At 44.5% G+C, this 14,810-nt stretch overlaps 1 protein-coding gene across 1 annotated transcript in view; it reads left to right on the forward strand.

Annotated features, from left to right (window-relative positions):
• The window catches only part of FDX1 (ferredoxin 1), a 110,894-nt gene extending 96,337 nt beyond the window's left edge, over positions 1 to 14,557 (forward strand). Inside the window, exon 4 of the mRNA XM_078657061.1 lies at positions 13,792 to 14,557. Within this exon, the coding sequence (XP_078513187.1) occupies positions 13,792 to 13,906 (115 nt within the window). The 3' untranslated portion in view covers positions 13,907 to 14,557. The remainder of the gene's footprint in view (positions 1 to 13,791) is intronic.
• The last annotated feature ends 253 nt before the right edge of the window (positions 14,558 to 14,810 follow it).

Genomic DNA, 14,810 nt, shown 5'->3' on the forward strand with positions numbered 1-14,810 from the left:
AAATTTGAAAGCCTGGAGTGATCTATTATTTGCTGTTGACTATAAATTTGTTAATAATGGGACAGCATGATAGTGCCAATAGCGTCCGTCTGTGATACTTCAGCCTGAGTAACAGGGCACTTTAAAGAGTGAATTAAATTTGCGGCAGCCTGCTCTTTTGCCTGCCGTGCGAGAAGTTTACCAGAAAAATTACTCTCCTCGTAAATCCTCTGAGATTTTATTGAAAATTGCTGTTCACTCTGTGTGAAGATGAACGAATTAAGTTCACGTTTAGCCTCATTTAATCTTTTTTGTACATCACTAGAAGGATTAACTTGGCGCAATAGTGTAAGTGAATGAATTTTTTGGTAGAGTGTGGTTTTAGTTTGTTTAATAGTGCGCCATTCCTCTGCATCTTTACTAATTATGATACCACTGACAAAAGCTTGTAATGAGTCCCACACAATATGAAGTGGAGCTGTATCTAAATTACGTGTTATGAACTCGACAATTTCGATTTTTAAAAAAGAGATCCAATTATTATCCTGCAGGTACGTTTTATTAAAAATCCATTTTTTAGAAGACTTAATTTCTTCGCCTATTTCAAATTCGATTAACAACATTGCATGGTCTGAAAACCCATTATGAAAAGATTTTTGATAAGTAAAATTTAATAACCTTGAGGCCAAAAAAAAATCTAGTCGAGACGAAGATCTATGTCTCCCAGACCAACAAGTGAATTCTTTTTTCTGTGGAAATTTGGTACGCCATGGGTCACCTAGATCTAATAATGATATATACTGCATAATGGTCATAAAGCGCACTATCCTAAGCTTCTTCGTAAAGTGTAGGAAATCTTGTGTTTGCCTAAGTTTGGGCGGGAGTTCGTTCCATAAACGGGCGACTGCACAACTAAATGCTCTGCCTCTAAACCTAGAGGTTCTAATTCTGGGAGTGCTGACCAGATGGGCTGCAGAAGAACGAAGACTTCTTGCGGGGGCCTGCCAGACACATTTTTCCTGCAGTGGTGTCGGTCCTAGTCCATGCAGAGCCTTGAAAACAAAGCAAACTGATTTGAAATGTATTCTCTGTGATAGTGGAAGCCAGTGGCGCTCTGGAAGAGACCTACATGCAGAGGCTCCACGTGGCTTCTTTAGGGCTAGCTTTGCGGCTATCTTCTGGATTCTTTGACGTTTCCTAATCAGAAAGTTAGGGGCGTTCAATAACAGAGCATTGCAATAGTCCAAATGGCTCAGAATAACACTTCTTACCACGAGAGCCCTGGTTGACATGGGTAGCATAGGGAGAATTTTCCTCAGTGCTTCAATAAGGGAGAAGCACGTTCCAACCTTTTTGTTTACGTGGTTTTCTAGACTCCGCTTATCATCAAAGACTACCCCCAGGTTACGCATTGCCTCAGAGAGTATAAGGGGTTTGTCCGAAAGGATAGACCAAAAATTAGCCGGGAGCAGACAAGGGACTTTCTTGGCCGTGCAATACAGGATTTCTGTTTTCCCCCCATTAAACTGCAGGGAATTATCCGTAAGCCATCTAGCAGTGTTTTGCATGCATTCATGAAAACTTTTAAGAGGTATAGACTGATTCCCCTCTAGGGACAGAATGAGTTGCGTGTCATCCGCATAATTCACCAAATTAATTTTGTAGAATTCGATGATCGGAATCTACGGACTCAAATAAATATTAAAAAAGATCAGACTGTTAGATGAGCCTTGGGGAACACCATGCTAATGGTACCAATTTTTGATTGAAAAGGGGGAAGGGCCACTGCTTGCTGCCTATTCTCAAGATAAGACTGAAGCCATTTCAGTGCCAGGCCCTCCACCTCAATTTCCACGAGCCGCCTCAGAAGGATCTTATGATTGACCGTATTGAACACGGCAGACATGTCCAGTAGGATCAATATAGCCGACTGACTTCTGTCTGCACGCATTCTAAGCTCGTCCAGGACTGTTAATAATGCAGCCTCCATACCATGGCCCGAACGGAAGCCAAATTGTACGTCTTCCAGTCCATGATTTGTTTCCAAAAATTGTGAAAGGGTTTTGCTGACCAGGCGTTCCAAAACTTTCACAGGGTAAGGGAGAAGGAAAATAGGTCGATAGTTGTTTGGACACTGGTGTCAAGTGTAACTTTTTTCAACAAGGGTGACCCAATTGCCTGTTTCCAGCAGGTAGGGACTATACCGCTGCTCAAGGATTAGCAACAGATCTGATGGAGCAGTGGGGAAAATCTCTGCACTGTACTCCTTCCATACTCTATGAAGGAGGGGGTCCATAGGTGACCCAAAAGCAGTACTCGGAGCAAGTTTATGACATTCTTCCTCTGTAGGGGTTTCGCAGTGATCTAGAGTTGCTAGCTTGACCTCACTAGCCCCTACCTCCTTCTGACACACTGGCCCCTGAGTAAACGTACAGAAAACACTACCACTCATATATTCCTGATCTACTGCAAGACCATTTTTTATTTCAGTGATTTTCTCTTAGAAAAAACTCGCTAGACCATTGCATAAGTCTTGAGACACAATAGTCTTGTTTTTTAGGCAGTCTGGCTTAGACAGATCATTAACTATTTTAAAAACCATTCTGGCTTTGTTAGATGCTTCTAAGATTGTGTTAGCATAGTACTCAGCTTTCGCTTTAGCGATTTCCCCTTGGTAGTTGCCCATCATTACCTTCAGGGCTATTTTATCGTCTACATCATAACACTTCCTCCATTTTCTTTTACTGCCCTTCCTTAATTTTTTTAGATTCTCATTAAAACAGGGGGCGGATTACTTACGCTTATTCTTAAGAAGTTTCACAGGAATGATCAGATCAAGGACCTTAGTGATCTAAACACTGAATTCAGAGTAGTTTTCCTCCACAGGTTTGTTTACATCAAAGACATTTACATCTGTAAATACTGGGGCTTGCTCAGATGTGTAAGGCAATTTGTTCCATTCCCTGCCCCAATGGTAGTTACACGTAGCAGCAGAGTCTGTGCCTTTTCTGGGGATGGACACTTTGAAAGTGATGAAGAAGTGGTCAGTCCAGCAAAGAGGAGGATGGCTTCTACTACAGCCACATTTTCCTCAGAAAAAATTAAATCTAGAATATGGCCACCCTGATGTGTAGGTTCCTTCACCAGCTGCTGCAAATTCAAATTCTCACAGGATTGAAGGAGATCTTTATATGCTGACCCTGAATTCCCATTGGCCCAGAGATTAAAATCCCCAGGATAACCATTCTGGCGTGAGAGAGGGACAAATTATAGAGAGTATCAATAAAAGTCTGATGTTGGGTGTTGGCTGAACCAGGGGTCTGATAACATACCATGCCAGTGAGCAGGTGCCCCTTGCGTCCCTCAGGGAGAGTCCCATGAGCTCATAGTCCTCGGCTTCGTCGATGGAGATCTGCGTAAAGTTCCAACTATCCTTAAAGATAAATCCAACTCCACCCCCTCTCCCATTAGGACGTGGTTTATGTAACACCTTATAACCTGGTGGACAGGCCAGTCCTAGTTCGACATCTGAGTCATGGCGTGTCCATGTTTCCGTGAGAAACAGTGCGTCTAAGTTATGTACTTATGTAACGCAACTGGTGCTCATTTAAACCGCTCTGATACCTTCGGGTAAAGTTTGCGCTGTATAAAACTCTGCAGAAACAAAAAACGGGGCGGCAACGGCTGTATTGACCCAAATAATCATAATTGGCGAAAACACATTTAAATAATTTTTTTACGTGAAGAATAAAAGACAGGTCGCAGATTACGCTCTTTGTCTAGTGGTCGAGGTGTGTTCTCGCAGAATTTGGCCGAAAGGAATAAAACCAAAAACTATGAGCATTGGGACTCTACACCAAGACTTTGGTATATTGAGTCTTGCTGCACCCTAACAATCATGCTTTTATACTGTTTTCCAGACCTTTTTTGCTACTTCAAATCCAGGTGAATGTAGTAAGTGTACCTCTGAAAGTTGGTGTTCTAAGAATCAGTAATTTGGACCAAGGGGATGAGGAATCAAGTATTCTGGACAAAAGGAATCATAAAAATGTTAGATGATTCAGGGAAGAAAACTATAAGAGTTTTTCCTAGCGTGAATGGGTGAATAGGTTTCTAGAAGGGTGTCATGTGTTGCTTAAGAAACTGGCACGTGTGTATGTGCTCAATAGGTGCTCATAAGAAACGAGCAGCTCCTGGTTGCTGTTGGGTTGGTGTGAGTCCCTCATTTGGGACTTAAGCAGGACTAGAAATTGCAGAATGAAGCAGCAGTTGTTGATCACTAATCTCTGACGTATGCAACACTTTTTAAGATAAATGTAGTAATGCACCCAAAGAATAAAAAAAGTCTAATCAAATTATCCAAGTTTCTTCTTTATCTCATGTCCCCAAAATGTTTTACTTTTTCACTATTTATATTTGGATTATTGCAGCCTCAGCCACAGCATTTTGTTCACAACAGTGCACTTCTACAACGCTGCAACACATTACGTAAGATACATACAACATAATCAAATAAAAAATGACATCAATACACACATAATAAAACCCCATACTCTATGGTGAACCTCGTAGCCAAACGGTATATATTAAGACCACAACAGCAAACAATAATCATTGATGTATAGAGTATCCTGATATGACAACAAAATAATCCAAGTGAGGGGTGGGGTTGGCCACTTGCAGAGGGATGAGCACACCAATCCCCTGCCATGCACGTGTGTGTAAATTTGTGTGGAATGTTTGTGTGTATGTATGTATGTATATATATATATATATATATATATATATATCCAATACCAAAAAAGAATATCGCGGCACACTTCTCAGTTTTCTCGCAGTTTTTTATTCAAACGTGATGCAACAACTCCTACGCGTTTCGAACCGTAGTTCCTGTTCACGGTAGTATTAGTGATTGGTCCCTTTTCGCTTTCTACATTTATAACTATCCACCCCTTTCATTTACTGGGGCATGATGGAACTTGTAGTTTCAGCAATTAGCCCAATATGCATTTCATCATGCATTACAAAATGTGGATTGTGCAAGTCAGCGAGGACTTTTTTCTGTTACTACATAGAGAGCGTGCCTATCTTAAAAGGACACACCGCTTTCTTGACGCTCGTGCGATGCACGTGCGTGTTAAATCACCAATCATAGTACCTGATGGTTGATTTTATGCGTAACTTTAGACTTAGTGTCCATGTACAATTTAGGGCTGAATGCCCTACGTCCCCGCTGTTATGCTCTAAACGGCGATGAAGAATTATATGTGCATTTATAATACAGTAATACTGACAATTTTGAAAATGCATGTCTGCTACAACAGTGAACTGTTAAGTTGAGATCATAGTCGTATTAGTAATTAACTGTTTTAGTGACAGACCGAAAATGTTGGGCACGGGAACTTACAGTCAATAACTACATAAACATACACAATGTGGGTCAGAGCATAACAGCGGGGACGTAGGGCACTCAGCCCTAAATTGTACATGGACACTAAGTCTAAAGTTACGCATAAAATCAACCATCAGGTACTATGATTGGTGATTTAACACGCACGTGCATCGCACGAGCGTCAAGAAAGCGATGTGTCCTTTTAAGATAGGCACGCTCTCTATGTAGTAACAGAAAAAAGTCCTCGCTGACTTGCACAATCCACATTTTGTAATGCATGATGAAATGCATATTGGGCTATCTAATTGCTGAAACTACAAGTTCCATCATGCCCCAGTAAATGAAAGGGGTGGATAGTTGTATAAATGTAGAAAGCGAAAAGGGATCAATCACTAATACTACCGTGAACAGGAACTACGGTCCGAAACGCGTAGGAGTTGTTGCATCACGTTTGAATAAAAAACTGCGAGAAAACTGAGAAGTGTGCCGCGATATTCTTTTTTGGTATTGGATTAAGTAGAGATACTGCCCTGGTCTCTTCGCTGGCACCCACTGGACAGAGCTCCCGCTGCGACAGGACAATTTGTTTGGTTATATATATATATATATATATATATATATATATATATATATATATATATATATATATATATATATATATATATATATATATATATATATATTCAGTCTCACTCATATGTGCTGTCATTCAGTTAGTTTATTGTGTATTGTGGTGAGACAAACAACCCTGTTCGTTTTCACAGAAATGTTCCGATTAAATAACACAAGTTGACAAAACATAACTACGATGTATGACAACATTAAGTTCTAAATTGACACACGGGCGCCATCTTGGAGTACTTCAATGTAACCAGCAACAAAACAATTGCACCATTAATAAATATATATAGCGTGGCTCACTCTGGGGCCCCCAGGCGCTCTAGGGCGGTGCGTTCAGAGTACGGCAGAGCCCTGCCGTGATTCAATGATTCCTGTTTGCCAAAGGCGTTTCTCGCGCACTCCCGGTTTCTAAAGAGACGACCATCCACCATTTCATGCTGTGCAGTCTCGTAATCAAGGTCTCTGCGAGACCGAAATACGTCGAGTTGTGTTGCTGGCTGAGCTGTTATGACATTAAAATAACCTGTACAGCATGAAATGGTGGATTGTCGTCTCTTAAGAAACCGGGAGTGCGCGAGAAACGACTTTGGCAAACAGAAATCATATATATATATATACATCTAGTATATGAATTAGTATAATCATGAAAATTAGTTCATGATGTATAACTACGATGTATTGTGAACCCTGTAGCATCCAAATATCAATGTATGCATGCAAATACCTTTTGACAGTCATCAAAATGCATGCTGACTCGATACTGAATGCATTTGCATTCTTATCCATTCTCCATTACCATCGTACAAGGTATTCAATACTGAATTCCTCAAAAAAACGCAGGTGATAGAAAATATAACCAGCAATTAGTGCGTCATCATCCAACCTGTCTGAGAAAGATTACTAAACACATTACCTGTAATGCTGACTAAACAGTATGTGTTTTGAATTGAAACTTCTCAATAGGTGGTTTTGTGGGGTATTGGCGCTACTGGGCAATACGCAGGTGAGTAAACACTAATAATGAGTGAGATAGGGGTAGGGAGTGCCACCCTCCTCCCCAACGCGTGAAAAACCACTGGTAGAACAAAACAACAGTCCCCTGCACACGCTAAGAGTATATAGAGTGTATCAATAGCAATGTAACAAAATTCTTGATTCTTTGCTGGTACATTCGATTCAATTTATTCTAGAAAGCCTTAGCCAACACGTGTTTCGTGGCGCTCTACTGCTGTGCACAGCGACTTCTTCAGGGCTAAAATATCTTTGTGCAGATCCTTAATTTTGGTTGTATTTCCGAAAGGGATTCAAGAGTTCCAATCGTTGACACACAGGAACAACTGTAAGGTATTCTGTGTCCTATATTAATTACTCCTATTCTTTTTGTGTGTATCCTTCTGGTAATATCAGTATGAAGTCCCTTAGATCGAGACTTTATGGTGTTCTTAATCGTTCCAAACATAAAAAAAATATAGGTTGAGTGGTGCAGTAAACTCACTCAATAAGGGCTAATTCAATCCAAAGCACCAGCAGCCATATCCCTGCCGGGCTGTCCAAGCCTTTCGGTAGTTCAGAGCTTCCTCTGTCGTGTGCTCTGGAAACCTCATTGATGTGTTTTGACATGCCCATGGAAAAAGCTGTATATTGGCAGCATCGTTCACCCATTGAAGAAGAGGATATTAGAACACATGCAGGTTGTACAGAATATGTTTATACACTACCTAGTTGCCAGGCAACCTCCTGCCAGTCAAGAACAAAATACTCATTTTGAGGTGCAAGAGAGCGAGAACCCAGTTAAAACAAGAGGGACGTACCACTGCCAGCACTATTGCTAAGTAGTTTATCCACCAGAGCTACTTGCTGAAGAACCAGCCCTCTAGTTGAAACAGTGGATCGATCTAATCGAGGATCCAGGATTTTACCAAGACAATGACTCCATGTGTATGTTTTTAATATTGCTGTAGCAATCAATCAGTCATAGCATTTGTATAGCGCGCTACTCACCCGGAGGGGTCTCAAGGCGCTGGGGGGGGGGGTCTGCTACTGCTCGAATAGCCAGGTCTTGAGTTGCTTCCTGAAGGAAAGGTGGTCCTGGGTCAGCCGGAGGTGGATGGGGAGGGAGTTCCATGTCTTGGCTGCCAGGTAGGAGAAGGATCTTCCTCTGGTGGTGGCTCTGCGGATGCGTGGAACGGCGGCGAGGGCGAGGCTGGTGGAACGTAGCTGGCGGGTGGGAGTGTAGAAGGTCAGGCGGTTGTTGAGGTACCTGGGTCCCAGGTCGTGGAGGGCCTTGTGCGTGTGGGTGAGGAGCCTGAACGTGATCTTCTTGCTGACGGGGAGCCAGTGCAGGTCTCTCGGGTGTCCGGAGATGTGGCTGTGTCGGGGGATGTCCAGGATGAGTTGTGCGGAGGCGTTCTGGATGCGTTGGAGTCTTTTCTGAAGTTTGGCTGTGGTTCCAGCATAGAGGGTGTTTCTGTAGTCCAGTCGGCTGGTGACGAGTGCCTGGGTGACCGTCTTCCTGGTTTCGGTGGGGATCCACCGGAAGATCTTTCGGAGCATACGCAGGGTGTTGAAGCACGATGACGAGACGGCGTTGACTTGTCTGGTCATCGAGGGGGAGGAGTCCAGGATGAAGCCCAGGTTGCGTGCGTGGTCCGTTGGCTTGGGAGCGGTGCCCAGGGCAGGGGGCTACCAGGAGTCGTCCCAGGCGGAGGGCGATGATCCCAGGATGAGGACTTCCGTCTTGTCTGAGTTCAGTTTCAGGCGGCTGTTCTTCATCCACTCGGCGACGTCTTTCATCCCTTCGTGTAGGCTGATTCTGGCGATGGCGGGGTCGTTTGTGAGGGAGAGGATCAGCTGGGTGTTGTCGGCGTAGGAGATGATGTTGAGGTTGTGTTGGCGTGCGATGGCTGCGAGGGGGCTCATGTAGACATTGAAGAGGGTGGGGCTGAGTGATGATCCTTGTGGTACGCCGCAGATGACTTCGGAGGCCTTGGATCTGAACGGGGGGAGGCGGACTCTATGCGTTCTTCCGGAGAGGTACGAGATGATCCATTCCAGTGCCTTCTCTTGGATTCTGATGTTGCTGAGGCGCTGTACTAGGGTGCGGTGGCAGACAGTGTCGAACGCTGCGGAGAGGTCCAGGAGGATGAGGGCCGCAGTTTCCCCGTTGTCGAGCAGGGATCTGATGTAGTCTGTGGCTGCGATGAGGGCGGTCTTGGTGCTGTGGTTGGCTCGGAAGCCGGACTGCGAGTGGTCGCGGGATCCGTTCGTCTCGAGGAAGGCGGCAAGCTGTCTGTTGACTGTCTTCTCGATGACCTTGGCAGGAAAAGGGAGGAGCGAGATGGGACGGTAGTTCTTGAGGTCGGTGGGGTCCGCCGTTGGTTTCTTCAGGAGGGCGCTGAGCTCGGCGTGCTTCCAGCTCTCCGGGAAGGTGGCAGTGTTGAAGGAGGTGTTGATGATGTCCCGGAGTTTGGGTGCGATGATGGAGTCGGCTTTGTTGAAGACGTGGTGGGGGCAGGGGTCGGTTGGTGATCCGGAGTGGATGGTGTTCATCACGCGGGTGGTGTCTTCGGTGCTGACCGGTGTCCAGGCGCGGAGAGTGGTGGGGGGGGGGCGTTGGTTCGGTGGTTGGGTGCGTGGTCTGTGCGCCGAAGCTGTTGTGTATGTCGCGATCTTGCTGTGAAAGAACGAGGCGAGTGAGTCGCAGAGGTCCTGCGAGGGGGTGATGTCGTTGTTTCCGGCGCTGGGGTTGGAGAGCTCTTTGACGATGCTGAAGAGTTCCTTGCTGTTGTGGGCATTGTTGTCCAGTCGTTCCTTGAATGCTGTCTTCTTGGTGGTGCGGATCAGCTGGTGGTGTTTGCGGGTGGCGTGCTTGAGGGCAGTCATGTTTTCTGTGGTCTGGTTGTTGCTCCAGGCTTTCTCGAGGTTACGGCAGTTCTTCTTGGAGTTCTTGAGTTCGTCGGTGAACCAGGAGGCTTTCTTGCTGCCGGGTCTGCTGGGAGGGGTCTTCAGTGGTGCGAGGTTGTCTGCGCAGATGGTGATCCACTGTGTGAGGTTGCTAGCTGCTTCGTTGGGGTCCGTTGTGCTGGCGGGAGGGTTCTGGCTGAGGGAGGTGGTGAGCTGGTTGGCGGTGATCTTGCTCCAGCTCCTGCGGGGCACCTGTTGCGGGTGGTGGTGGTTCGTGGTTCTTCTGAAGCTGAAGTGGACGCAGCTGTGGTCCGTCCAATGAAGTCCGGTGGAGTGGCTGAAGGAGATGTGCTAGCTGGAGGTGAAGACGGGGTCAAGCATGTGGCCGGCGTAGTGGGTGGGGGTGTTCACCAGTTGCTTGAGTCCGAGGTTGGCGAGGTTGTCCAGCAGGGTGGTGGTGTTGGTGGTGTTGGTGTCGTTGTTGTTCTCCAGGTGGAAGTTGAAGTCCCCTAGGAGGATGTAGTCCGTGGAGGGGAGGGCTTGCGGACTGATGAAGTCTGTGATGTCTTCGCTGAATCGTGTGCGTGGTCCCGGTGGTCTGTAGATGAGGGTGCCTCTGAGGGTCGTCTTGGGGTCGGTGTGTATCTGGAAGTGGAGGTGTTCGGCGGCGGTGAGGGTGTCGTCCGAGTTGGTCGTGATGCGGATGGTGTTCTTGTGTAGGATGGCGATGCCTCCTCCGGTCTGGTTGACGCGGTCCCTCCTGGTGATCTTGTACCCGTCCGGGATGGCGATGTCGGGGGCTGAGGAAGCGTTCATCCAGGTTTCCGTGAGGAAGGCGACGTCTGGTGAAGTGGTGTCGAGGAGGTTCCAGAGTTCCACGGCGTGTCTGTGGACGGAGCGGGTGTTGAGCAAGATGCACTTGAGGTGGTTGTTGTTGGTGCTCGGCTTGGCAGGTGCGGTGCAGGTTCGAAGGCAGGTGAACTTGCAGGCTTTGCAGGTGAAGGGTCCGTGGGTGCGCTTCGGGGTGGCTCGGTAGCAGGCGGAGAACTGCCAGCCTGTTGACTGGTTATATTTCAAGCAACCAGATAAACCGAAGCTATCAACACTGCACGATACTGGCAAATTAATATTGGGATAAATTAGTGCATTGACTTTTTGACAATTTAGTGTCAATTGTCAAAATAATGGTGTTTCCTGAAAATTACTAGTTATTTTTTAAAGTAAAGTCATTGACTAAAAATCTAAAGCTGGTATTTGGCGATAAAAATATACTTTCAGAAAATGGCAAGTAGATGTTTGATAAAAAAAAGTGTAATGTATTTTTAAAGCTAATATCTAAGTTTTGGATTTATTATTGATCTTATGGCCTAATTTCTTTGGTAGAACATGAAACATAAGACACACCTATGAGACGTACATTATGACCCTGTTGGAGGCACTTGATCAGCTTTTAATTACATTATCACCGCTACATTCATCTGCTATCTAAGGCCTGAACCCGATGTAACTTAAGGGATATAGGTGTATGTGTACATATGGATTTTTTCAGTATCTGTAACCTAAGCAGTAGCCATTCTGAGTAAGTTGTGATTGTAAGATCTGTGAATTTTTATTTTCTGTTATTATGCTATAAAATAGTTTTCTTGAAAATGACAAGAAATGAAAACCCGTGAAAATTTACTTTGGCGGAAAATGCTTTGAGAAAAATAAATGGTATCATTGTATGACCAGATTGTTCTTATTTCAACCTTTTTCGCATCACAACAAGCTTTTTAGCCAATTTATTGGAAAAAATGTGCTCTAAAGTGCAATTTTTAACCCTGTATTTTTAATAGGTGCTAAAGGGACGGGAACCTCTTTTGATGGGTTAGCTGGCTGGCTTATCACTGGACACTAGGGGCCTGATTACAAGTATGGCGGTCCAAGGGTCGCCAGACTCATGGCGGCGTGGCGGGATCCTGACTGCCTGATTATGACTCAAGCCGCGGTACCGACATAGGGCCGCCGCTAGAGAACTGATGTTCCTTGGAGGTGGCGCAGCAGACCAGAGGTCGCAAAATGCTTGGGGGACCACCGTGGTTCTGCAAAGACTATTACGAGTTTCCTCTCCGCCATGGTTTTCATGGCAGTTCCGGCTCCATGAAATCACTGGGGGAGGGTAAACATAGGGGTCCCGATACAGCCCCCTTGTGCCTCACGCCCATGTGCATCACCCCTCTTCTTGCACTGCATGGACTTTTGAGTCCATGCTGTGAGTACCCTAGTACGAACAAGCCAGACTGCATCTAAGAATTTATCTATTGAAAAACCACACAAGACCCAGTGTCTGACCTACAAATACGCAAAGCTTTCTTATGAAGCCATGTTCCAAGGAGACAATCCAGCGTCTTCATTGTCTTGGGTATGCTGGACAAAAAAAAGAGCAAGTGGGCACCTATCTCCTACGCTGCTCCACAGGCTGAGCAGGCTGCACTACCCTAGGAGTAGGATCTCCATTTACAGATGAAGGATGCAAGTGGCAAAGTACCCAACCTACATTTTATATACAGGTATCTAGTAAATGGTGGGTCCATTTTTTTCAAGAAAGTTTCAAACTTTGGCTCAGATTTGAGATGCAGTAAAAAAACAGCTTGACTACCACACTGGTGGTTTATAATACCTTCCTCCATTTGTTAATACAGAGAGCATCTTTGATCCCCCTACAGAGGAAGCAGATATGCCCTCTGGATATTGCCAGAGATCAGAGGCCCCCAATGCTGAAAGGGATTGCTTGATCTATCTTAGCAACTTCAGGATATGAACACACCTGGGGATTAGAAGGATGTCCATCAGTCCATTCCTGAAGCATTCCTGGTCAGGAGCCAACCATAATCCCAGTCAGTATAAGATCGGTTTACTCTCAATATGTCATCAATTGGGCAAACATTTAGGTTTACTTACAAAAAAAAAAAAGCCCGGGGGTGCCTTGGGAGAATCGAAGTGCTGTTCTCAAAAACTTGTTTTCAGCAATACCCAGAGAATTGACATTACTAATTGGCATTACTAGTTCAGATCCATAGATAGCTGCAACCACAGCTTGGGCTCCCCAGATTTTCAGTATTGGGGACATTGGGTGAAAACCCGCTGTTAACGTCCTGGCTGTTCCATGAGCTGGTGTTGGACAAGTATATGCTCAGGTAGTTGAAGTCTGAGACTCTCTCCAGAGTAACTCCCCCTAATCTAACTGTTCCTCAGGATTGTTTGTGGGGGGAATAGCCATAAATTTTGTTTTGTCACCATTTATGGCTAGCCCGCTGGAGGTGCAAAACAGATTGAATCTTTTTAACAATAGTTCTAAACCTTTAAGGGTTTTTGACTCCAAAAGGGTGTTGTGGGGTCACTCTTGGGAATTTGAGCTTTTAGGTTGTATTCATTCCTTTAATATACATTGTGTTAATTATTTTGTGCTGCTTTTGTGGTCGTCGGACGAAATGAAGGATTTAAATGAGACGAAGTCCATGCTGTACAGGAACTGTTTTTGGCGTTTCCATTGCGGTGCCTATTTTTAAAGGCACCGCTGTGGGAGTGCCAGAAAAAGCCAGTCAGATGCGAGTTTAACTCTGAATCTAGCAGGCGGCCCGGCCACAGGTTTTGCGGTGGGGCAGACCCGCCTCACCATTAAACCCTTAATCGAGCCCTGAGGGTCAGGCCTTACAGCAGTTAGAGAATTCTGCAGAGGTTGCTGTCATCAATTTAATGAATATCATGTTATCAAGTTACTGTGGTCATCCAAAAACTGTTGGGCCAATTTGCCAAATCATGTATGACTATGGGAAGCTGTGATAGAGGAGTACTCGTTTACATACTCTTAAATGCCTCTCTTATTAACTCTTATGCCAATATGTTTCTCTTTCCAGATCTCGACTGGGCTGCCAGATCTGTTTGACCAAAGCAATGGAAGGAATAATAGTTCGAGTCCCAGAGGCTGTTGCAGATGCTAGACAGGCTGTAGATGCCGAAAAGAACTCTTAGTAATAGATTGGGTGACTGCGTCTCAATGAAATATTGACTGTTCTGTTAATAAGTGGAAGCATGCTTGTTTATAATTAAACTACTTCAGAGCATGCAAATTCATTTGTAAATATAGAGATTAAGGTCTAATGTTTTTTAATTGTTCTTTAAATAAAATCCGAGGTTTGTATTTCTTATTATTCCCAAACATGCAATGGAATAATTGCAATTTATCACAATGTTTATTTAGGGAACTATTGTACACAATAACATTTTGTAATGAAATATATTCTTTTAGTTTTCTTGATTGACTTTTTTTATCAGATTTTCTCCATGATTCTCCAAATGCATTTTTTGATTGCATTCTCAAAACAGGCCAGGCCTTGAATGTTCTAGATAAGGCTCAAACTGTCGCCCTGCAATGTATTATTCTGTTTGTCCTGTTGCCACTGTTCATTGTGTAGATGAGTACAGTGCTGCTTACTGAAGGTGCTACACATTTTCAGAGTTGAAAATAATACACTTTGGTTACTGTAGGATTAAACTAGTAGGGCTTGCCCGTAAGGAAAGTAGGCTAGACGTCATTCTTTGAACAAAGAGTACGATAAATATTTTAATAAAATTAATTTACAGATTTCTTTACAAACATTTGCAAATAAATATTTACATGTACTTTTGCGTGGTGTATTTGCATATTTATGTCAGCCTTGCTATAATCATTTTGGTTTGATACCGCTGCCTTTAAAACCGGCACTAGATGTTTTGAGTCCCTAGGCAAAGTAAAACGTTGCTATCTGCACCCCTCGCAAAGCTGCCACGTTTGATGTTTCTAGTTACCATCCTACTCTGCAGGCAGGTTCTTGAATTACCATGCCATACCTCAGACCCTTACATCCATATTCTCATTGCTCCTTCACTCTTGGCT

Source organism: Lissotriton helveticus, chromosome 8 (assembly GCF_964261635.1).
Source record: "Lissotriton helveticus chromosome 8, aLisHel1.1, whole genome shotgun sequence".
In the NCBI taxonomy this organism is placed as follows: Eukaryota; Metazoa; Chordata; class Amphibia; order Caudata; family Salamandridae; genus Lissotriton; species Lissotriton helveticus.